The sequence below is a fragment of the Rhipicephalus microplus genome, chromosome 7 (genome assembly GCF_043290135.1).
Source record: "Rhipicephalus microplus isolate Deutch F79 chromosome 7, USDA_Rmic, whole genome shotgun sequence".
In the NCBI taxonomy this organism is placed as follows: Eukaryota; Metazoa; Arthropoda; class Arachnida; order Ixodida; family Ixodidae; genus Rhipicephalus; species Rhipicephalus microplus.
In genome coordinates, this window is record NC_134706.1 from 75,339,020 (window position 1) to 75,364,086 (window position 25,067).

Sequence of the window (25,067 nt, forward strand, 5' to 3'; positions counted from 1 at the left end):
TCTAAACTATTGCTTAATTAGATATGCTTATTTAGCTAACTTTTCAAGAAATGATTAGACATAAAAAATTTCAGAGAGAAAGTTGTAGATCGCTTTGCAAAACGTTCGATTAGACAGTTCTGAACTCTATATCTGTTAGGTATTAGTGTTTTTCTGCTAATCGTAAATACCGGTGAAATACAAAAAATACGACGTGACAAACCCGTGCGCGCGTCAGTGCGCCCGATGATACTAGTGCTCCCGTACATTCCACGTACGAGCGACACGCTTCCCTTGCACTGGTTCATGACAGCGATAAGCAGTCACAGCGGTTATCGTTTTTGTCACTTATAGCAAAACGTGTTCTTCGTAAAGCCATCACCATCGTTGCGGCCCTGCCGAGAGAGCACAATGGGGCAAATGCTATGCTCATTCGTTCGCGGAACGTTAGAGAGCACTAGAATCATTGCGCGCGATGGAGTACGAAAGGGTTTGTCACGTGGTATTTTTGTATTTCGCGGGCATTTGTAAGCAGCAGAAAAACACTAATACATAACAGGCATATAGTTCAAAGCTGTCTAAACGGACGTTTTACAAAGCGATCTACAGCTTTTTCTTTGCTATTTTTATCAATCTCGTTCCTTGAGGTAATTAACTAGCATTTGAGAACACGAAAAATTGTCTGACTTACTCCAGGCAACGGTGAGCAACATACGTTTGGTCGCGTCATAATTACGTGTTCTGGCATAACTTTAAACTCTAATTCAAGTCACGTGGGACACTCTGCATATTAAACTCATAGCAGAGAGAGGGGGGGGGGTTAAAAAAAGTGGGTAACGATTTAGAGTACCGGGTACTCTACTATGGGAGAGCTTAAGCCGTCCCTACCATAACACACTCTGCTTTGTGTAATGCTACGGAATAACAAAATATTTTGCATAAAGTATTCCTGAGATGGATAACAGGTTAGAAGAATGAATTCATAATAAATATAGACCACCACGTGTCCCTGGTTCTCACTTGAAGACTCAACTTCCAGTGAAACTTCAGCAACTATTTCGACATCACTGCTCCCCCATACCCAATATTTTAGGTAGAGATGACAAACTTTTATTTCTTATTATGCCTGTTATGTATACTCACAGCCAAAAAGTACCTACTTTGTTAGCGGAAACTGCCTAGCTTGACTGTCATGCTCAGATGAATGACACGTGCGCTGCAACTGTGTGGACGGTGCCTGTACTTATTGTTAGGCTGTAAATAAATAACAAACGCTATGTTATGTGCATGGCTCGGCAGACTCCTACGTGTAGCACTTCCATCGGCCACAGGCTTTCACGACGTGTATGTACTAAACGGCACAATACAGAGTGTACACCGATCAGCAAAAGAGACCAGACCGAACACCGTTCATTGTTCCACCATTTTCAAATCGGAGTACACAGACCTCTAGAGGCTTAAGTAGATGCGTCAACTACAGCCTACACCGAAGACAACAAGCTGGGCACACATGTACGGTTATAGGGTACACGTATTTGCGAGTAAAAAGTTTCAAATTTATGTCGAGGGTTCCAACGTGCACCTTGGCAGTAAAAGTCCAATCACTGAGCACCAATGGCAAGAATTAAGGAAATGCTGAAATCGGTGAGTCTACCAAGTGACTCGCCTAAATCAAGAAACTAGGCGACAGGCAAGCCAACATGAACAATAAATTATGAGCGCCAATTAGACGAGGACGAACAAGCACGCTTGACACTCAGGCACCGACTTTCACCATTTTATTAAAGCAAGGGGTAGGGGATATATAACAGCACACGTGACCTTACATGATGCAGGCACAGGAGGCATAAAATAAGACATCACGAGTCAAACTGTCTAGCGTGACTCATAATCTTAACGTTTATCGATCGTTCCATACCAAAATGCCCGAACCCCCACATTTGGAAATCCAACAACACTTGTATAAAGCTTGAGTTCCGTCCTCAAGAGGAGAACGCGAAAGCGTAGTTTGATTCCCTTCACACGCCATTACCAGTCGCTAGCCAGGCTACGCTACCCCCTTTCCCCCTAGTTGCGCAGGGCAATAAGGTTGCTTATGCGATTGGCTCAAGTACCCACTGCTCGTCCGTAAGGCATCACCGGCATTTGCGTAGTTGGGTACTTATAATAGTTGATATTGCCATTAATCACTGTGCCTCTGTGCTTTAAAACTGGCCAGAATTTAAACCAAGCACTTATGTAATTAGCATGTTTTGATGCCTGGTATGATTCTACGCTTCTGCCGCGCAGTATTACATGCATCAAGAAAACTCTTCGTACTATTTGACACTCTTGTAGGTTCTTTCTTTGAAACAATTTCAAGCATTGGCGTGGCTCTGGGAAGAACATCTGCTTGCCACGGGGTAATACTGGGATCAATTCCCATTGAAACTGACCTTTCGTAATATTGAAATAATCGCATCTATCTCAAATTTTCGCTCATGGACAACGCCGATTTTTCGTTCACAAGTACGGGCCCAACGTCGGAAGTGCTGCGAAACCAGCCTCTGAATGCTATGGCTCTAATACCGTACAATCTATTTCAACTCGAGCCACGTGAAACTTGATAAGCCTTATTGATACCAAACCTGTGTTTTTGCCATTCATGCATGTTTGCGTGCAACATGGGCGTAGAGCGACAACCCTTATTGTATACTACCATATATTTGCTGCATTGTGGCTAGTGAACCTTTGCAAATATTCGTAACAAGAACATCTGGGTTTCTCGTCCGATAATCACGACATAATGATGAGCCATGCTCTTGTGAAGGGCTCCGGAAATTTCGAGCACTTGGGGTTCTTTGCAGGACTCCTAAAATTAAGTACAAGGACATCATCCACTGTGTCTGCAGCAAAACAAGACCCTCGTGGCCGGGATCAAACCCGCAACTCTATTCACATCAGCCGCAGGATACGCTAACTATGGCGTACCACAGCGGTGGCCAAATCTACTCAAAACGTATGCCTCGCTAAACATATCAGTCAGGCTTGGGAACATAGCACAGGGGAGAAACGCAGCAAAAGTATTCCTTGAAGGTGTTGCATTAGTGCTCTACGTTGTAGGCTGGATTACAAGCGGAGACGCTTTATTCACCCTAAAGTTGAAACATGCGATACGTTTTCTTACCTTCGCCATAACAATGGGTCGTTCCTCTTCTTTCTTATCTTCGTTTCGAACAGTGATATGAGTGCGTGAACTTCACTAAATGTCCATTCTTTTGCGATTGAAATGTTCATGTCAGACGACCATCCACAAATGGTAGATTAATCACGGAAAAAAAAACACATGTACATGCCAATAATAGCAACTAGCAACTATGGTTCGCAACTTTAAACAACCATACGGCTTGTTTGAGATTCTCTTCATCTCTTTGCTGTTGACATGGCACTATAGAAATCTGGACGTCACTGCATCGACTGTCTTAGCAGCTGGTCATGGAGCGAAATAAAAGAAGCGTGGAAGCTTGGGCAAGTTGGTAGGACATAACTGAATGCAGGAACAGCGATACCTACAAGTAGTTACTTCGTAACTACGGAAGCGAAAAAACAAAGACAGACTGTCCTTGTTTTTCGCTTCCGTAGTTACGAAGTAACTACTTGTAGGTTGCGCTGTTTCTGCATTCAGAAATAATTGAGGTGGTATTGTTCCGCTGCAGAAAAATTCTTAATTGAATTATCATAGATTTATTCTATCCATTGTATAATTCATATGTATATACACGTTATGTATGATCTTTTCTATCTGATTATTCGCTTCTTCGTCAATTTTTCAGAGTGGGCGTGAGTCATACATATATAGGCCATCCTCATCATCATCTCGTCTCATTCGAAGCAGCTATTGTTTACCTCAGGGCATGCATGCTTATGCTGCTACCCTTTCCCCCAACTAAAACAAATGAAGAAGAGGATGTGAACAGTGTTTCAGTGGTGGAGCAGACGGAATAGATGAACGGGGAGATATTGAGGTGAGCTGCTGAGCTGGGTTGTGAGTCCAATAGGGTGTACGAAGCATGTACATAAACGCAGTCACAAATCGAGTTGGTACTGTTTTGATAAAAGACCTCATATGGTCTCTTGTGTAGCGTGTCGCGAGGGCCAATGCCGGGCAGGAAGCATCCAGGCAGGGGCAAGGCAAAAGGCAGCCAGAAGGAAACAAAACGGCTATATTTTGAACGTATGTACTGAACGTGAACGAGGAAGCCTTCGACGCTAGTAGTGGTGGCGGTAAACTTTTCATTTTGAAATGAACTAGACAGTTTTTTTGCGCAGGAGTGGCAGTACCTAGTCTGGGACGCCATTGAAGAATACCACCGCTCGATTTCATGCCACCAAAGACCATTGCGTATCCAAGGTAGAGCAGCCAAGCAGGTGCTCCTCCCAAGCCTCTCTGGAGTGGATGAGGAAGGGGGGTGAAAAAGAGAGTGGAGTAGCAGGACATGAAGCCACAACGTTAAAGGTGTCGGCTAACATATGACAAGTTGAACACGTATAAGAGATATTCGGTACGAAGTCCCGGGTGACCGCTGGACTAAGGGAATTGTAAGTGTGAAGTCGGCGTAGTAGTCGTTCGTCCGTTTTCGCCAGATGGCATGCGGAGGCAGGGTAAAGTCGGCGTGAACTTCAATAGTAATCTAGAATATCACGGTAGCATGTAAGACTCGAGCTCCCAGGATCCGACTCAGGACAACAAAGGGCAGCGATCCGGAGGGGAGAATCGTGGGCCGCGGCATTCACCACTTCGTTGCCAGGAAGACCTGTGTTGCCTGGAGTCGAAGTTTCTTTTACGGAGTGAGGCATAAAGCACCAGAAAGTGGCTTCAAGGAGATGATCAGCCAATAGGGTTATGAAACCCTGGATGTAACGAGAACAGGGAGAGCCTGTTAAGATAATGTGAACAGTGTGATCGAAAGCAGCCAAAGCGATGGCAATCTCCTCTGCGTGAGTTTCACTGTAGACTCTAAAGCAGAGGCCATCGACGTGTTCGCCCTTTGTGATCACAGCTTCTGTGTAATGACCCAGAGTGGAAGGGGCCGAGACGTCTACGTAGGATACGCCGGGGCGATTGAAGTGACGCGCCTGAAGGGAAGCAGTACGCGCTTGCCTGCGAGCGGAGTGTTGTTCGGGGTCCATGTTACGGGGTTGTGGCTCCGCCCATAACTTCTGGTACCATAGTTAGGGCACTCAAAATGGGGGGACTGGGGCCAGCGATTGTGTTGAGACCAAGTCTGTGGAGCAGGCGGCACCCGGAAGGCGTCTCCGATAGACGACTAAGTTGGTTGACGCGATTGGCTGCCCGTAGCTTCGCGAAAGAGTTGTGCACTCCCAGAGCCACAAAGCCGCTATTAGATGTGGCGATGGGAAGGTCCAGCGCACGTTTATACACGGAGCGTAGAAGAGTATCAAGTTGGTGTTCGTGCTGACGACGCAGGCGAAGTTAGGGTGAGGAATAGAAAACTCGACTGGTCACAAACTCGTCGGCCAGCGAGAGGGAGTGGGTCTCTCGGAGGCCACCACGTTTAGTAGATAGCCGCCAGATCATACGACTCACTTGCTCAGTGGTGTGTTTGAGGGAGGATATGATGCCCTTAGTGTCCAATGAGGACGAGAGGTGCAACTCAAGAATCCGAAGGTGTTGGCCTGACGGAACAGGTCTGAGGGGGGGGGGGAGATATCTGGGGTGGTGGTTGGCATAAGACCAATAGAACGGCCGATTTGGTGGGGGAGTAATCGAGGCCGCAAAAAGCGGCGTAAGTGTTCACTAAAAGTCTGTCGTAGACGCTCCTCAATTTGAGCTGGAGAGCATGTTTTGTCCTTATTGTTATATCATCCGCATAGAGGGCATGGTGTACCCCCTCGACCTCGTTAAAGAGGGAAGGGAGCTTCATCATGGTCAAGTTAAACAGGAAGCGTTACAATACTACCGCCTGAGGTGTAACGCACGTGCCGAGTTGCGACGGGCCGTGTTCGGTAGAGTCAGGGGGAAGGAAGACCACGCGATTCGAAAGGAAAGGCGTGAACGTAGTTGAAGGTCTTCTGTACACAACCTGTAGTAGAAAGGTTAGCACGAATTCTACTATATTTGAAATTATCGAACGTGCCTCAAAGATCGAGAGCTAAAACGAATTTTTTATTGTGGCGCATAGTAGCGGGTTCTATGAGATTGTGTTGTAGCTGGAGCAGGACATCCTGCACCGAAAGAAGTGGGTGAAAGCAAAACAACGTACATGAATCCTGGGACCTCGACACCATTCTAAATCCCTCTCACAATGTCATACCTCTTGTAGTTTGACCGTTCCCTATTTTTGACTACAGCTGCACTCTTGTCACCCTTAGTCATTACGTATCATTCGTGCTCTGTTAGGTACTCAGCCCCGTAATTTATCTATACGCCAAAATATTTCTAATTATCCACTTTTTTGTAGCCTGACTTCCTGTACCTTATGCTCACTGCTTCTGTTATCATTAAAAATAATGATTGCCGATTTTTCTCTGTTGAACTTGAAATTGAACCTTACTCCCTCATTCCCCAGTTGTCTATCAATCCCTGCAGATCTTCCTTGTTGTCAGATTATATTGCTACATCATGTGCATACATCAATGCTGGTAATAACTGTTCAATGTGTTCTCCTTGCTTCCAAAAATACACGCTGAAGCTGAGTCTTCTCCTCCCTAATTTGGCATCTAGTCCCTGTAGATACAGCATAAATAACAAAGGTGACAAGGTGCATCCCTGTGGAAGCCCGCGTTGTATCTGTATAGTTTCAGATTCCTGTTTTTCTATTTTATAACTATCTTCTCACATTTATAAATGTTCTTTAGAAGATTACTTATTTATATTACCACATCTAATGTGTCCAGTATTCCCCACAAGCCTCCTTGAATCACACTCTCGTAAGCTCACTTGATATCTGAAAATACCAGCCACAGAGATCTGTGTTCTTTTTCCGCTATTTCATTACACTTCATCAATGAAAACAGATTGTACTTCAACCTCCTCCGTTTACGGAATACATTTTGTAGTTCTCCCAGCACCCCCTCATTGTCCACCCATTTCTGTAGTCTTCCCTGTATTTTCAGCATCACCACCCTGTAAACTGCTGTTTTCACTGTTATAGGACTGTAGATGTTTATATCGGCTTTGTCCCCATTTCCTTTATAGATAACGCTCCTCCTGCGTGGTTTCCACTCGTTAGAGGCTCCACCATCTATAATTGCTTTGTTCGATGCCTTTCTTATTGTTTGCTGAGAGTTTCGTCCTAGTTTCTTCATTCGCAAAACTAGTATGCCATCAGGGCCTGTTGATGCGTTATTAGAAACCATTTTCTCTTCCCTTTCCCACTCCCGTTGTCCCAGTGAAGCCACCGCGCTAATTGGTCCATCCTCATCTGCTATGGTGCATGCAGCGCTTTCTTGGTGTTTAAGTTATTCTGTCATCATTAGTTTTTATATATTCTATTGCCTCAACCCCTTCTAGTGTGTCCTTTGAACTGTAGGTATGAACCTCTGTTACGTGTTTGTCTTATTACTCAGAGGATGGAGATGGTTTCAAAACTTTGCAGCAGCATTTCTATCCTTTTCGTTTACTTCCGCTATTCATTGGGCCCCCTTTTTTCTGGTCTTTTCGCTGATCGAATTGGACGCTTCCCTTCTCCAGCTGCTAAAGTTATCCCATATTCTTTTACATCATATTATGATTCGCCCCCCTGTTACGCATACCTGTGTTCTCTGGAGGCTTTCTGACGTCTTCCTATGGCTCTTTACACTTCCTCATTCCACCAGCTCTCGCGCTCGTTTCTCCTCTTCCTGGTTGATTTGACTCGTACCTAAGCAAGCTCTAACTCGATCGAGTTAGATTTGTGTACATCAACTCTGTTTTGGTATCCTCGGTGATTACTTTCTCAATTTCTTTAGTTGCTCTTTGTGTTTGCATTTATTAGTAATTATCACCGCGTTGTCTCTTATAAGGAATTCTTTCCATTCTCATTTCCCTTTCCAAAACTCAGCTTGATACGTTTGCGATCCCTACCAAAGCTTCTGGACACATATTCATCTATGTTCATCACACTTAGCCAATCATACATCATATGTGACATCATTGCGTAATCTATCGTTGACTGAAGCCTTCCCACCTCTCATGTTATAAACCCTTCGATTTTAACAGCGCTGTGCAAATGAATAAATCATGCACTTCGCAGATACCCATCAGCATTCTGCATGTTTGGTCAGTATATCCATCCACACCTCCTATGTGTGCATTCATATCTCCAAATGAAATTATCTCGCGCTCTTCTCCTAGTTCGTCAATGCCATTTTCTATGCACTGCGCCATTTTTTGGTTTTTCTCTCTGGCTCTTGCTTCTGTCCACAAGTATATAAAACCCAAGAGCGTTATCTGCCGTGCCACTTTCCCTTTTAGCAATAAATGTTTGCTGTGCTCCTGCTTGACCCTTTGTCAGTCTTTACTTTTATGAAGGAATGCCACAATACCACCCCTGCCCCGCCGTAGTGGTATGGTGGCTAAGGTACTGAGCTGCTGAACTGCAGGTCATGGGATCGAGTCCCGGCTGCAGCAGCTGTGTTTTAAATCGTGCTGAAAAGGTTGTAAGCCCGTGTGCTCAGATTTTGAAACATGTGAAAGGACCCCAGATGGTCGAAATTCCCGGAGCTCTCCCCTACGGCGTCTCTTATTATCATATGGTGGTTTTGGGACGTCAGACCTCACAAATCAATAAATACGTACCACGCCCCTAAATATGTACCACGCCACCTGTTCTACTACGATATTCCCATGCGTGGTAGGGATTTTTAGGTGGTTGTCCGATGAGCCTAGGTTGTGCTTCTACAAACTCATATACCGTCAGCTTCTCCTCCCTTAGCTGTTTTTCTATCTCTTCCCATTTCAGCCTATTCCTGCCAATCTGCAAGTTGAATACCCACGTCTGAATTGGCTCGGCCGGCATGGCAATGTCAATTTCTGCCCTAAAATCAACATGTCTTCAATATCATATCGAGTCGTATCTGCCTATACCACCTGCTAAAGTGTCGCCCTGTTTGTTTTTTCTTTGTTACTAGCTATCGTCGACCCCGTAGGGCCCACGTGCCCCCTAAAGAGCTACTGCGCGTCCTGCAAGTCGCCAACCTTCCTTAATACCAATCCTCCCATCGAAGTGAATCCTGTCTCGTTGAAAACAGCCCCACCTATGCACCACCCCACCTAGTGGTGCGAGTGCCACAGCGCCATCTAGTGAGTGCTCTGAGTACTAGCGGTGGCTACTACGACACGGGATTAGCCTACGTCCTAAGGAGCTTCGACCATAAAAGAAGTCTTTAGAGAGTGTAACCACAGTTTAACTCAAGCCTAATTCGAAAAGTGCTGCGAGATTTCTTAAAAGGCAGCGCAAAAAACACCTTGAGGCAAAAAAGCAGCGTGATGCTGTAGTCGCAGCAAGCTTCTTGGGCCGCAGGGCCACTTGAGATGTTGAGCGAATGCGGTGACGTCATTCTCGGCACTTCACGCTATTTACAACAGTAGCACTGCTAAAGCGTAGGGCCCCTTGATTTCATTATGTAGTGGTTTGTCAGAATTAGGTCACAGAGGCTATGGTTGAAGATGCGATATATGCTCGTTCACGCAGCACTCGGCCCTTTGTTGTACCAGCAGATAACGTCAATCAGAAACAAATAGAAAAATTTATTACTACGAAATCGGTGGCTTGTAGACAATAATACCTTAAAGTAGGATCGAGCTTAATTTGGGAGTTACTGGAAACGTATCGTTCCCCGAAAAAAGGGGCGACACATCGTTGAGGCTTTGAAAAGCAGAAACTGAATATCTTGATAATTTTTCGCGATGTCAAAAGTGTTTGACAATGCGTCTGACTGTCCATGCTTGTGGTTTACTGCATGTATTTGCTGGCGAAGCCTCGAATTCAGTTAGATAAAAGTAGCACCTTTCCTGTCACTCTTGTTCTTCTAAGTGCTTTCTTTTTGTGCTAAAATTGTTTCATAAATGTTTTTTGTCATTACTTATGTCACTCATATTTTGCCTATCAAAAGGCGGCATTCCGAGACCGCAATATCGGCAACGCTGATGCAAATATGTATAGGGTGAAATGGGGAAGGAAATAGCCTATATCACGTCCTTAGCGTCTGAAATTAATCGCCATTACTTTTTTTTTTAAATTTCGTTCCATCTGTTCCGAGCGAGATTCATCAGGCGCCTGTAAACATTATTTGTATGATGTAGTCAATTGAAACGCGCTCTTATATGGGGCCAAAAGTGAACATACCAGCATTTATTACCACAACGAACTGAAGTGTATACAGAAAGACACACCTTAAAGGTACCCTGCAACACGCTTACAAACCACATCTAATGAATTCATGGTTGGGGTTTGTTGCCTTGTGAATTGACCACCGAACACTTTTCTGAATCCGTGAAGCCTAGTTGCAGATTTGTCGCACGCTGTAATTGCTTTGTATTTCCTCTCGTCCCGCTGAAAGCGCTGGAAGCTAAACGGAGAGGGATGACACGAGGGAAAGTGGTAGTCTCAAGAGGGCATCCTGGCCTTAAGCACATTTTATTAATATTTTTCCCTTCGAATGCATGGCTTTCAGCGTTATCGCGAATGTGCTTGCGCTCATAAGTTGGCCTTCCACGGTGGTCACGCTTAAGGTCCCCACATAAAACAAGTTTTTTTTTTTTCATGTAGAGACCTTAGTCACGCTAACAAGGCAGCTCGCAAGGCGCGATCCTGCCAATGACTTTGAAACTGTCCATATGGCGCGTTAATTTAAAAATATTACACTATTTGTAGAAAGAAGAGGGCCCGATTGGTAGCTCGCTTTCAGAATTATCCTAAACTCCGCGACATCGGCTGCACTTTGTTGTTTGGCTCACACATTTTCGGGAGCCTTGTTCAGCGATCAACAGCGTTTTCTGACCATGCTGAAAATTACAGCCGGGTCCTTTTTTTTTTGGTGCGTGTTCCCGGAGCATTGCTAGAAATGGTTGGAAATGTCAATCAGTAATTGCACGTTTAATTTTGTCGAAACACCTTTCTCAAGACGGCCTCAGTCAATGCGTACAGTGTGTTAGAATGTCTTCAACGTACATTTCGGCCTAACCAATTACGCAACTATAGGTTTTTATCAACTCTGAAGCTCACCAAATGCTTCTAAAACATACCCTATTTCTTAAAATATGCGCAAAATACTTACCAGTGCATTTCCCAATTTAATAATTTGTGTCATTGCCGCAATTTGGTGAAAAATTCAGTGAAATGTAGAATGATTCTTGTATGCTGAAACCACTTTTCTTACACACATTCAGAAGCTGAATTTTCAGCATTATATCGTGAAAATCGTATCTATAGCCTTTAAATAGAGTTTTCTGTGGTGTTCTTTGAATATGCCCTGTTGGGTGAACTGACACCACCTCGTGCCCAAAGTTGGCTAATAAATGCAGCATACAATCAAAATACATTTTCTCCTGTTTATGCGTTCCAATGCTGACCATAGTTAGCTAAACATACAGCAAGGCTGACCATGGCCGTCTTAAATCCATTCGAAGTTCTCACGCGTAGCCGAAAAATTTGACAGCTCCGAGTGGGACACATCGGAGACAAGCACGACACAGGCTACACCTCTGTTCAAACAATACAGCGGCCACGCGGAATGCTAAGATAGCTCGGATTTCACAGGCATGTTCATCTGCCCACAAACGGATGCTCCTTTACGAAGGAGTAAGCTATACGTTTTAGTTATCATAAGTTTGCGCAGTAAATACAGTTGCATAAACAGCTGTTTTGTTTGCTTTTCCTAGCTTCCTCTTATCGACGCTAGGCCTCGTCATGTCGAACTGACGTCATTCAGATGCGTCCAACTATAAGGACAGCTGTGGTTCGATGCCCACTTTGAAGCTGTTAGCTTGGGTGGTCTATGATGCTGCCAAAAGTCAGGACAGCCCCATGTTTACTGAAATGTACTTGCTGTTGGTCATCTGAGAACCAAACGCTCGAACTTAGACCGAATATTACGAAACGAAGTAATCATACAGGTCATGCTGTACAGATTCAGCGAGGTCCTCTTCGGTAGTCTCACAGGGTTCGTCTGCCCAGCACAAGGCTTGCATCTTCCCAGCGAGAACCATGCACTTTTTCTTTCTTAGCGCAAAGAAGCAGCGCCTCTCACAATCGTCACAAGCTACATTTTAAATTGACTTTTGGAAGTCCCATAGTTTGCCATTCTTGTAACAACCAGCAGATTGTGAATAATCAATCATTGTAACGACAAAACGGACTTGCAGCGCGTTCTTGTCCATGACAAGCACGTCCTCAGATGCCCTGTTCTATCCCACAGAAAACTGAAGCCAAATACATATGTAGCCGCATATAAAACATTTGATGGAAAAAAAAATTACTTCGTAATAGTGGGCGTAGTGTATAGCTTACCTGAACAATCTTGTTACAGCTGAAAACTATGCAAACAAGAATATTTACACTTGGTATTTCTATTTTTTTCTGTATGAAGCGAACCCAACACGACGTGTGCGTGGTATTGCTAATGCAGTAAGAGTTTGCGTTGACTCTGCCTGTTGCATTATTCGTCCGAACCCGTCACTACTGCAATTACTCACACTACGGCAAGAAAACGTTACCTAGTGTGTGGTACAAATTCTGCGGCTAGAACCAGAGCTAGGTTCAAATATCATCCGTTCTTATAGGGGACCATTTTTCTCTAAACATATCTCACTCTGAATGAGATATCAGCCGGGCCTATAGGGGGCCATTTTCCTCTAAACATCAGTCTCACTCTGAATGAGATATTAGCCGACAACCTAAAGAAGATACACATCAATTGATAAGGTTAGGAATGTTTAATTCTAGCGAATATCAATAAATAAGAGTAAAATCTAGGCTCCGTGATACATGATACATCCATGAAAACACATCGTCAAGTTTTAAAAAAGTGTGATTAACACATAGCTATGGTTGGGTTGGCAGCATCAAGAGCCTTGCGGACTGGGTTGAAGGTACTCTCGGAAGCGCTCGGCTGCTTTGGTCACAAGCTCTGAGCAGACACCGGCCACCAGAATCCCCCACTTTTCCATTAGCTCCACGCAATCTGCCTTATCCAATGGACAGTTGTCCGGTGCCGCCGAGGCGATTCCCTTGAAGCTTTCGATGACCTCCCAGTGCGGCGTGAACCTCATTTGCGGATCGGTAAACTTTATCAACTCCTTAAGATATAGGAAGTGAGCATTCGTAATAGTGGACGTGTAGGCTTCACCGTGAGGTATGAGGCCGGAGAAAGCCGTCGTCATCATCGCAGCTGGGTAGTTGGGCACTATGCTATTCATCCTACTGTGAGGCACAGGAAGACTGTCCTTCCACTTGATGGCTTTGGTAACAGTCAAGCCACTGAACGTGAGGCTGACTCTCGCTAGCGTGAGCCCATTATTGGGCAAGTTGCCAGACCGCAGATCGTACATCGCTATCAGGTCGTCGAAGAAAGCCTTGCCAGTATCACACATCTCTGCACGTATCGTGCGGAGATTGGTGCCGCGAAAGAGGTACATGCTGATTATCGCACTCAGGTCATTCATAAACCCTCTTGCTTTTCGCCCATTTTGCGTCGCCATTTCGGTAGCGATCTTGCAACACTGCTTTGTGTCAAATTCTCCGTAACCATACAAGCTCGCAGCCGCAGAAATTTCCGGAGTGACTCGGTCAAAGTCAAAATTTACTGCAGAAGTGCCATTATACCACGCTTCCAAGGCAGTCGGGATTGATTCCATGGCTGAGATTCGGGGAGCGTAGCGGTCGAGGCCTGCATAAAGGGCAAAGTTCACTAGACATGACACACAGTTTTTCTACGCCAAGATTTATAATTGCCCTACAGCAAGATAAGGCCTAAGATAGACACTTTAGAACGCGACCGACTGCGAAAAAAAAATATGTTGACATCAACTTTTAAAATCCGTTATTGCTTACAGCGCACTCTGAGACACGGGTGAGGATGGACACACACAGAGAAGTGCTGACAAACCACTGACTTGTACTTGGTATTACGTGGTTTCATTGTCAAAGGACGTTATCGACAGCATACTTTCGCGCAATTCCTACTATGAATGTTTACACCCATGTGTTCCTTCGAATTAAAATTCCGTTGTTATTCAGCGCTTCTCTTGCGTCTCGGGGTGCGCTGTAAGCCATTTTGGATCTTCGCCAACTTGCCTGGTAAAAAGACCTAGTTAGAATTCACGTTTAGGCCATCATAAGCAAATGAATAATGATACATGTTGCGTTTGCAGCAAGGTTATAGCCTTGGGATGGCTAGAATTTTATTACGTCTAATTTATATCATTATAACACTGAAAATAAGGGAGGCTATGAAGTGTGTTTGAAATATAAGTGCTTATACTAAAATGTGATTAATGGAGACAACAAAGACAAGGCCCTTGGCTTTCAGGGTGCCTCTTTGAGTTATGTACTTCAATTTTGCTTATAATTAATCACCAACACGATTAACAAACAATTGACTGGATTCATTGCATGGTGCGTCGGTATATGTTCTTGTTAATGCGCCCTCAATCTGTAGGTCAGCTTTTATAAAAAACAACAGGTATTAAAAAAGACAACCATGGTACTTTCGTCATAAGAGTGCTGATTCAAGTGCCACCACCGGTATGTGGGAGAAATATTTCACAATGCCCCATGGCTTGTAGTGTTAAAGTTTTCTTGTAAGCAGCTAATCTACACTACGATCTGGCTTCTCTCAACCAGCCTGGTATCAATATAGTAGAGCGGGCAATGCTACATGTCTTCTTAAAAGATGCACAGGAGCGCTCGTGCTTATTTCCAGTCGCTCACAATAAGGAGCGTCATGAATCGTTCCGCCCAGCTATGTCCTTATCGTTCTTGCGCTCGTGCTCTTCACCACTTGCTTAGCCTGACGGCCATGCGTACAAGACGCGACATTTGTTTATGTGACGTCCGATAAGAGAACCCAGTGTGGCAATTGCATACTGTTTGATGATTCTACGCACGAAACGGTACTCACACCCAATGCGACAGTGTCTCTTTGACACAGTGCTTACATGCAGCTTCCCGACGTACTGTTTTAAGTTATAGCTGTTGTGGCGCAACTCAATTCATACTAAACTCTCTTCGGCATCCAAATGTTCAGGCATTGCCTCTTATTTATTACAGCACAAACACCCTCTTGATTGAATATGTTAACAAAGAAATTTTAAAACAAATCTTTACAGAGTGATAAAAAGTACGATTGGAGTAAAACAAAAGCGGCAAGCATAGTCATCGGCATCCGAGGCGCCGTCATATAGCGGTTGCGATAGAGAAGCTGTTGGTTTGATCAAGTTTTAATGGCAGGGAGAATTATTAAGGGTGATCTAGACGAATTGGCTAAGGTACACTTTGGAAAGAGCAGTGCAAGCACGAAAGTGCTGAAGGGAGGGTGGCGTATAGTTATAAACGGATCGCAAAAAAAAGAAAGACGCACACCAAAGACCTTACTATACAAGCCTCCTACGCGAACGAACAATTTTGTTTCTGAGTAATAAATAAATGGTCCTATATTCCGGATGTACGTGGTCTCTTCTTTAGATGGTATCTTTCATTTCTCACAACATCGCCTTTCATCGCTTGCAGCACTGCTTGATTATAACCTAGCTGCAACCTCTTTTAAAATGTCTGTAATCACGCTTGGTTATTTCAAAGAACGCAAAAAAGAAAAAAGATGAAAAGAAAAAAACAAAAAAAACAAAGAAAGAAAGAAAGAAAGAAAGAAAGCGAGAAAGAAAGAGAAGCATTGATTCAGCTGATTCAGGCTGGGGCAAGCAGACACTTCGTTTTTCGAACTGTTACAATGGAACATTCACATCTGTAGATCTGACGCATCGGTATTTGGAATAGAGTCACTTTGCGCATTCAGGCATAATCTATTTGACTTTTGCAGATTATAGAGCGTAAGCAACATTGGCGTTACTCGTGAAATATTATGTTATCTCATAGGGAATATATTATCTCAAAACCATTAAACGCTTTCTAGAACGTTCCAATACAAAGAGCATGCAATTTTTGTATTCAGCGGCATGCAAAGATGCGCTCGCATAGTTCGCCAGGGACAATACGCCTCCTCCCATGTTTTGGTCTTCCTACTCACATACATTGTTGCTGGAGTTTAATTTTTGCTGTGCGCCGATTTGTGAACTGCATTCCATCGTCGGGGAGCGTGTTGAGTACAGTGTCCAACACGCAACAGGACGATGCGGACAACTTCTCACGCCGAACGTTTGCCTCGGTACCTGAAACCACACGCACGCCTTGCAAGCCACGTCTTCTTAATGAGAAACCAGGACGATGATTGGAGTTATGGTGTGCACTCGATTCTTGTGAATGAGTATTCCTCGTGGAATACTTCACAGAGCAACGGGTTAAATACGGACAAAAAAAGGAAACAGTGCTGTGTCCCTTCTCTGTCCGTATCTAACCCGTTGCGCTGTAAAATATTCTACGATGAACATCCACCAACTCCCCAACTCGCGATACTGCTTCATAATGAGTATACCTGCGGCCGGGTTTATTTTGGAAACATGCAGTTCCGTTTATTCCTTTTATCTGCGAGTCGATCGCCAAGCTCTCTATCGCACTACAATTCGCATGCCTGCATACGTTACACGTAGCCCTATATTTATCGGACCATAAGGTGAAGTATTTGCGGACGTAGTATCCGCAAACGTTTTTATTTGAATACCTCACTTTGTGCTAATTGTGCGCAAAGTAATAGCACAGCGTAATATAAGCATTGAATTATATATAAATGCCATAATTCTTACATGAATAGGTGTCATTTATTCTTGTTAGAGCTGAAGCAAACAAGAAATGCGCATTTTAAGGAAGATTCTGCGGGTGTGTTGAACAGATAAGTAATGCTGCAAATATAGGAATTAAGGTGGTTTAACTTCAACCCATCTGCAGGAAAACGCCAGAAGTGCTAAATAAAAGTTGCATAAATAAGCCTCTAACTCAAACAAAGGTAGACTAAACGGCGGTACGCTACTGTCTTTAGTCATAAGGCGATATGAGTTTAGCTGGAGTTGCTTGAAGCGCACTCGTCAGAGACTCGTCGACTCACCTTAGCGCAAGTACTTAGCGCAAGTACTTAGCGCAAGTACTAGTAAAACTATCTTTAGATGTCTCTACTATTCATGTGGTGCTTTTCGGACTTTCTACCCCATATATCAATCGAAGCTATCGTTAGACCCAATGTCGTGCTAGTGCCAACAAAATTACGTCACGTTTTTGACGATAATTGCGTCATACCTGTATTGTTGTTTGTTCAGCCAGAAGCGTTTTCTCCTCACACAGAAGGCGTTAAGCCTCATGAGCTGCCAAAGAACCACTATTCTCTGAACTTTATAACTTTTATGAAACCTCCGCGAAGAATTACAGTTACCCTTAAGGTAATGCATGCCCCTGCACAGCCCGATGCAACCACCCGTAGTAGACCAACTCGTACGCTTGAATTTATGTACTTTCGCCGGCGCCAAATCTTTTGAAAACGATGGCACTACCAGCATATACAGCTCATAAAGTCTCTTTTAGGAAAACAGTACGCGCCCAAATATTGAAGACGCCACCCTCGAACGTGCGCGTTTGATGCCTTCAAGATATTTGAAACGCCACCGATCGGAGAAAAGAGGTGTTTTGCTAGTTAGAGAAAGCGTCTACAAGAATGGATTCATAACATGAACTGCTTGACATTCGAACTATAGTACGTGCAATAACTCCCACCATTTTCATCGTGCAAACCTACACCTACCGTGAATTCAGAACACCTAAAATCGGAACGTCAACCAGCGCTTATGCTTCCTAATAGATAGCACTAGTCGCATAGCCACTTACGGATGTGGAAGAACGTGAATGGAGGCAGGAATCACGTAGCCGTAGTTGACAAGCCGAGCGGTCTACAACGAGCAACAGCAGCAGTGCTAGACTGGCAGCCACAACAGCTTAGTGCGACGACACCTACAGAATGTTTACTGTGATGAAGCGGGAGATTTGGGAAGGAGGACCGCTATCACACGCGATCTTTTCGCGGTGCTTTAACATAATCACCCCCATTCCCAAGATTGTCTCTTGCAGTGGTCCGATAGCCAAAGGTTCCGACTGCGCAGGTGGGCGGACTTTAGAGACAAGCTATGTGCCGGGCAGTAAATGGCGCTACAGCATAACTCGTTAGGGTTTTCTTGACAGTCCTGTCGTCTTTGTTTTGTTGCGCCAGTCTTCTAAGAATCGATCTAGAAACCAACCAAAGTGAATGTAATCAAGGTAAACGCGCATGTGTTAACATAGTTGATTTACCATGCGAAGTATCAAGCATGACTGATCGCGGAAAGGCAGGACACGCACTCACACAAACAGCGACGATTATCAAACGAAAATGTTTATTTTCAGTTGAAAACGAGAGCTTTGTGCGTGTATGTCTGTGTGCTACTCGGTCGCATGCTGTCACACTGTTCATACGTCTCTATGCTTGTATTTGACAACGCCACGGAGCTACCAACAAAGCCAAGTTCAAACACCGAGCTCACGTGACACACACACACACGTGTGTGTGTGCGTGTGCGTGCGTGTGTGTGTGCGCGTGTGTGTGTGTGTGTGTGTGTCTGTGTGTGCAATTGTATAAGCAAATACAGAAGAACCTGCCTGCTCAATAGCATTTATGACGATAAAGTAGTGTGACACCAAACGGCATCCACGCGTGTTCTATACCAGCTATTCTCAGGCCCACTCCATGAGGGCACACTTATGTGCTCCCTGAAATCACGTGGTTAGGCGCTGAAACAATCTAAGCGATTCGCGACTATCTGAAGCGGCAGCGGTTCCAAGCACTTTGCAGTTGACGAGATGATTGCCGCTTACTCCAGAGGAATATTTTTAGCGACTAAAGCCTTGGTCACACTCTGCTGCCCATTCATCTGACTTCACTGACCCCTGCAAAAATTAACGCTTCTATTATAAGTGTGCTTCGTAGGATATGAACAGCGATGCCTGTGCAAGTTGCGTGGTAGATGGTACCATACGTCTTCAAAAGTCGAATTTGGCGCCGTTTAAAAATCGGGGCAAAAAAACAGCGCAAGAAAAGTCAAAACACAAGCGAAGAAACACCTAAGACGAGTGATATTCTGTGCTACGCCCCTGTTCGCGCCATATTTCCACCTTTACATATGTGTGACCAGCTATCTAGAATTACCACACTTCTGCTAACCGGTACAGATCTGTCCTCACGGTGCCTTGACACCGCGAGTTTTTCTAAGAAGCAGTGGCGCAGCCAAGGGCGGTACATCGAGCCACTGCTCCCCTAACCCCTGTTACGAAAGACGGCGACGCCAACACAGTCCCGAAGGCACCACTGCTCCGATCTCCACCGACACTGTCACCAGCCGTTTGGTGGCGTAGGTTTCTCGGCTCGCAGCTGCTTCTGCGCAGAGCTGATAGACGAGCGGACGAGACGACGGTGAGTTAACTCTTTATGGGACACAATGAAAAAAAACACGATCAATTCATTTTGTCTGTATAAAACTGATGGTTACTACATCACTATGTGACATATAAAATTTTAGTTTCGTCAGTGCAAAGGGGGACTCAAAAAAAGTGGGACGCATATGTCCCACTGGTTGTTCAGACAACCAGAGAATGTGGGACAATATGGTCCCAGTAACCACATTCAAAAGGGCTGTTGGCAATAAAGAAAATGTGGGTACTAAATTTATTCAAAATTGCACTCTTGCAAACAGCAACGTCTGGCTTTATGAAAACCTTCACTTTCCGTTATGAAAAGGCAGGAAACATGTAGCACACAACGGCACGTTGCAGACTTTGCATACAAGTGCCGTCCTAATTTCCTTCGCCTTGGTAGAACACCACCTGCACCGTTTACGTCCGGTTGTCTTCACAGGGTGGTGGTCACCTTTGTGAAATCTGATTTCTCCAGGAACGCCCACCATCTTCTGTCCAGACTGACGTCCACGCTTCTTGTGCTGAAAAGCGGGAATGGCCGTCTTTTTCCTGAAGCTCTGACCGCTGATAAGCTCCCTTCCAAGGGCAAGACGAAACCACAAGTATTCGTTTGTTGTGAAGTGGCAATGCTGAATGAAAGCGTTGACTACAGCTGCATCTAAGAGGTAATAGAAGAGTCTGTACCAACCCTTTTTCGACCTACGGTCGCACATATATGCGTTACGCTTTTGGTCGAATCGGTCGACACCCCCCATGAACTTATTGTAGTCAGAGACTACTTTGGGGCATGTCACGCCCACCTTGGCTCCATTAGAAAGCGTCCGGTTCACTTCAACCACCTCAGATGGATCATGGAAGTTTGACAGCATCGTCACATTTCGGTTGTCACGCCACTAGTACGCCGTCAATTGGCCCTTTGATCGCCAAACATAGTCCCCTCTCTTCAATTTCTGGTCCACTTTGATTTCATGAGGTAAATCCTTCCTATTTCTTCTAACCGTGCCTGCTGCCATAATTTGTTTTTCTGAAAGCTCTTCCATGAGCTTGGTCGTAGTGAAGAAGTTATCAAAGTAGAGCGTACTGTCTTCGTCAACATTGTTGCAAAGAGAAAGAACGACATGTTCTCCAAGTGTACGACCAGCCTCTCTTTCTGCAGACTTCCCTTCATATATTTGAAACTCGCAGAGGTAGCCAGTCACAGAGTCCGCTCTACACCATACCTTGTACCCGCGTTTGATTGGTTTCATGGGGGCATACTGTTTCACAGCCGATCGTCCTTTGAAACGCACCATACTTTCGTCAATTGCCTGGTGGCCAGAAGGCTTGTACTCTTGAAGAAACTTTTTGTTCAAGGTGTCCACAAGAGGTCGTATTTTGGCCAGTCTATCAAAACCCTCTTCACCTTTACTTTTTATCTTCTCATTGTCGTAAAAGCGCAGTGAGTTCATAATGGCCTGAAACCTCTTGAATGTCATCACACTGGATATCTCCTTCACATTGAAAAAAAGCTGTCGCTACTCCAGTAGAGGTACAGATGGTGCGCAGTATTTACGCTCATCAAAATAAGAATGCCCAAATAGGCTTTCAGTTCACCTTTTGTTAGATCGTGCCACCCTCTTCGAGCCTCCTGCCTGGCATAGCGGTTTGTTTTAAGCACGATCATTTCAAGTACATCATCATTGAAGTACAGGCTGAATGATTCGGATGGTGTACAAGATGAGGACAACTAGCTTGAATACTGCGGTTCCAGGCTACTCACAGAGCGATTGTTGAGAACCGTAAGAGCTGTAGACCACAAAGCGGTTCCTTCCGAGGCAACATCTCGGCTGTCAGAGTTATCCGATTGGACTGGCTCAGGACTTCTCGGGCGTCTTTTCTTTTTTTGGGCTTCTTCCTGACGTACGATGATCGCCTCTTTTTTCCTGTGCTTGTGGATGGCTGATCAAGCGCGTTGTCATCTGAGTCACTTTCCTCGACCGGAGCCAGCGCGTGCACAACTTCATTCTCACTGTCTGCAAGTTCACTCTCGATGTCGCTTTCTCGAGGATCATCTGGAAGCCTGAACAGAAGCTCAACCGCTTCTTCAACTGATAGCGACCTCCCTGGAATGAAAAGAGAATGCAATAGCGCGCTAAAATTCTGACGTAAGCGAGAAGAAAATTAGGCCTAGGAAATTTCGCCAGCTCTGAGTTGCGTCACTCATGTTGCACAACTTTCCGGGTAGCCAGTACGACAATAAAGTCAGAAAACATAACACAGTGATTCTATATAGAAACCCACACGAGAAATAAAACTTTCACACTTACTTGTCATTGTGTATTTAGTGCACGTCGACTCAAAATACCCGCGAAACTGAGCGCGGTAAACGAATTCGAAACGCTTCGAATGAAACGTTATATTGTGCTGCCCCCTAGAGCTTCGTAGAAAATAATGTTAAAAAACGTTAGGTTAGGCACTCACCAGATGGCGAAAGCAGTCTCAGCTAAACAGCGGCGGTGGTTTTGGTGTGGCGCGGCTTTTAAACCGCAGTCAAAAAGTGGGTTGTAAATGTCCCACTGTCCCATAAAGGGTTAAAGCAAGGTTTGTGTACAGCATAGAAATAGACGCGTTACAAATTCGGCACTGGGGTCGACAGTTTAGAGACTCGAAGAGCCGAGCTCTCTTCTCTGACACATAGGTCTACTTCACGCGACGCACCGCAGGGCTTTTTTTTAGACACCGGGTGAATTCTTTGAGTAATCAAATGTCCAACCAGAAGCGCCACTGGTCCTGAGGTCAGAATCCTCTAATGGGGCTCGCCGCTGGGCCGCGTCATTCTCATTGAATCCGGAGTCGCTGCGCGTGGTTGCAGCCAAGGACTAGTGACGTCGCCACGCATTGCGTAAGACTCGCCAGACAGGAAGGCGCCGATTGCTTCGACGGGCTCGTGGGCGGAGGGGCTCGCTGTGCGTTGCACGAAAGAAAGGCGCCGCCGCGTGATGACGCCGTTGAGTTGTTCGCGTTCAGCGGGCTCGCATGCTGGCTTTGACACAGATTGCCTTTTTCAGAGGCATGCTCATTCGGAGTGGACTCGCAGGCATAACACCACATGAATTTTTTTGCCATGTGATACACTGCCAAAAATAACGCTCGCTACACTTCCCCCTCTGGACCCACTCGGTCCACCCAAAAACTTTCTGCCTACGTCGAATCTACGAGGTGAACCTTGTGGCATACTTTAACCGAACCAATTTTATTCACAAGTAAAACTTGCGTGTCTTTAACAAAGTTGTTCTCGTACTAAGCGAAGAACCGTCGATAAACTGCAGACCACCCTCGCCCATGTCCTTACCGGTGGCCATAACGACCATCAGCGAGAGCTACTGCACATGCGCCCGGTTGTGGACATGCTTCATAACCGGGGGTCTTGTCCCTATGCTTCAGTGACGTAAAAGTTGCCGATGAATGAAAAAAAAAAGCTGCGTGTGATAATTGTCTCTTCCTTTCTTTTGTTGCATTGCGAGAAAGCATTCTGTAGGGGGCGTCACTATAAGCTGTCGGGGCTGTTCGTCTAACATTGCTTCTTTCCTCGTTGTCGACCACTCGGCTTGCCATCGCCGGCCGCTCAACTTCTGCATCTGTTATTGTTCTCCCATATCCGTGAGTGGTTCTGCAACTAGCGTTACACATTAGGAAGCCGAAGCGCTGTCTGTTGTTTTGATTTGAGGTGTTGCGAATACCGCAAGCAGAAACCTGGAGGATTACAAAAAGGGTTCAACATACGTCGAGGACGATGCAACGAGCAATGGTAAGGAAAATGATAGTGTTAACTCTAAGAGACAAAATGAGAGGAGAATGGGTAAGGGAATAAACTGGGGTTAAAGGTACCATAGTTGCGCATTTTCGATGGAGGCGGAAATGCTGGAGGCCCGTGTGCTTAGATTTAGGTGCGTGTTAACAAGCCTAGGTGGTGGAATTTTCGGAACCGTCCACTACGATTCTCTCATAGTCATATGATGGTTTTGGGACGTTAAACCCCAACACATAAATTTTTACAAAAGGCACCACATTTGAAATCGAGAAGAAGAATTGGACATGGGCCGGGCACGCAACGTGTAGGCAGTATAACCGCAGGACATTAAGAGCAATCGGCTGGATTCAATGAGAAGGCAAGTGGATGAGGGGGAGACAGATTGTTTGGAGGATGGATGGGATTGGGAATCTTGCGGGGATAAAGTGGCAGCAGCGAGCACGGGACAGATTTGACTGGAAGAACATGGGAGAGCCCTTGTTCCTACAGCGGGCGTAGTAAAGCTGATAATGATGATGATGATGAGTATGCCGGAAGTTCAGCGTTGCACTTTAGAACTGATGGAGCTTGGTTGAAGTGTTTTTAGTGCCACTAAATCTATTTTGCTAATGTTTTTGTGTGGATACTTCCTCAATCTATTTTTGAGATCGGTGGCCTTTTGAAAAATTTGAAAGCAGCTATGCACGTTCTTGTGCGGAGTTTGCTATGTTTCTCACCTTATTTCTAAGATGAGCTGCACAAGTTGCGAATTTCGGTGGCGGCATCGCTACCGAAGAACTAGGCGCCGGCGACATTTAAGAAATTGTGTGCCAAAGTATGGAAACTACAAACACAGAAGACACTAAAAAAAAAGGGGGGGGGGAGTATTCGAGAAGAACTTTTCTTTAAAACCCGGCTCTGGTAAGCTTTCTGTCGACAGTTGAATGTCACACTGATAATGCACTCACAGTTTTTGACCGCCAACTACTAAAATTGTGGTGATAACGCGAGCGAAGCACTCGAAATAGATTGCGATCATCGTTGTGTGGCAGAAACACTACCGAACTACTGAAGTTTCTGACATTGCATGTACTTCAGTAGCAGACTATCGGGGTACGGGCATGCACCATCTTTGCATCGGTTTGCACCTACACCTGCTTTTCACCTATTGCCACGCTTGAGGCTGCATGGAGCGTCCAGATCCACGCGCTCACCTGCTCTTTTCAAGAGGGAACCGACCTGTGTAGTCTGTTTAGCACTAATGGGAACTCTAGAAGCACATGGCATCGCGAGGGGGCCAGCGCTGCAGACAGGGGTGGGCAGCAGCTCACTCGCGTTCAGACGCTCGAGGTGCTCAGTGTTGAACTGCGCTGTCTCTCATGGCGGCACGCACTGGCTGCATTGCCCGCATACGGCAGATCGATTTCTCAGTACTTAAATTCTACTGAATGAATATGATTTGCGCAAGCAGACTAAGTTTTGAAATGTTTTCGACACATCTGTGCTCCGCAACACTGGCGTAGCCAATGTGTGTCGTCCGAAAGTCACATATCAATATCTTCAGCGGTGAAAAACGTTCGTGGTGTTTGCGGCACGGCGAAGGCAAAATGTTCATGCGGGAAACGAGTAGAGTAGAAAAGTCTAACATTTCTGGAACACACCCACGCTGGGGCATGGCCCAAGATCCAGGCCATTCTAAAGAAATGCTCAAATTTTGTTAGCTTACGTCTGTTAAA

At 45.1% G+C, this 25,067-nt stretch overlaps 1 protein-coding gene across 1 annotated transcript; it reads right to left on the minus strand.

The window, feature by feature from the left end:
- Positions 1-12,890: 12,890 nt before the first annotated feature.
- On the minus strand, positions 12,891-18,186 carry LOC142766980 (uncharacterized). The gene is made up of 2 exons (XM_075868193.1): positions 17,946-18,186; positions 12,891-13,848 (listed from the first exon to the last, which is right to left on the minus strand). Exon 2 carries the CDS (start codon positions 13,814-13,816, stop codon positions 13,025-13,027), a length of 792 nt encoding a protein of 263 aa, XP_075724308.1. The 5' UTR covers positions 13,817-13,848; positions 17,946-18,186; the 3' UTR covers positions 12,891-13,024.
- Positions 18,187-25,067: the final 6,881 nt, after the last annotated feature.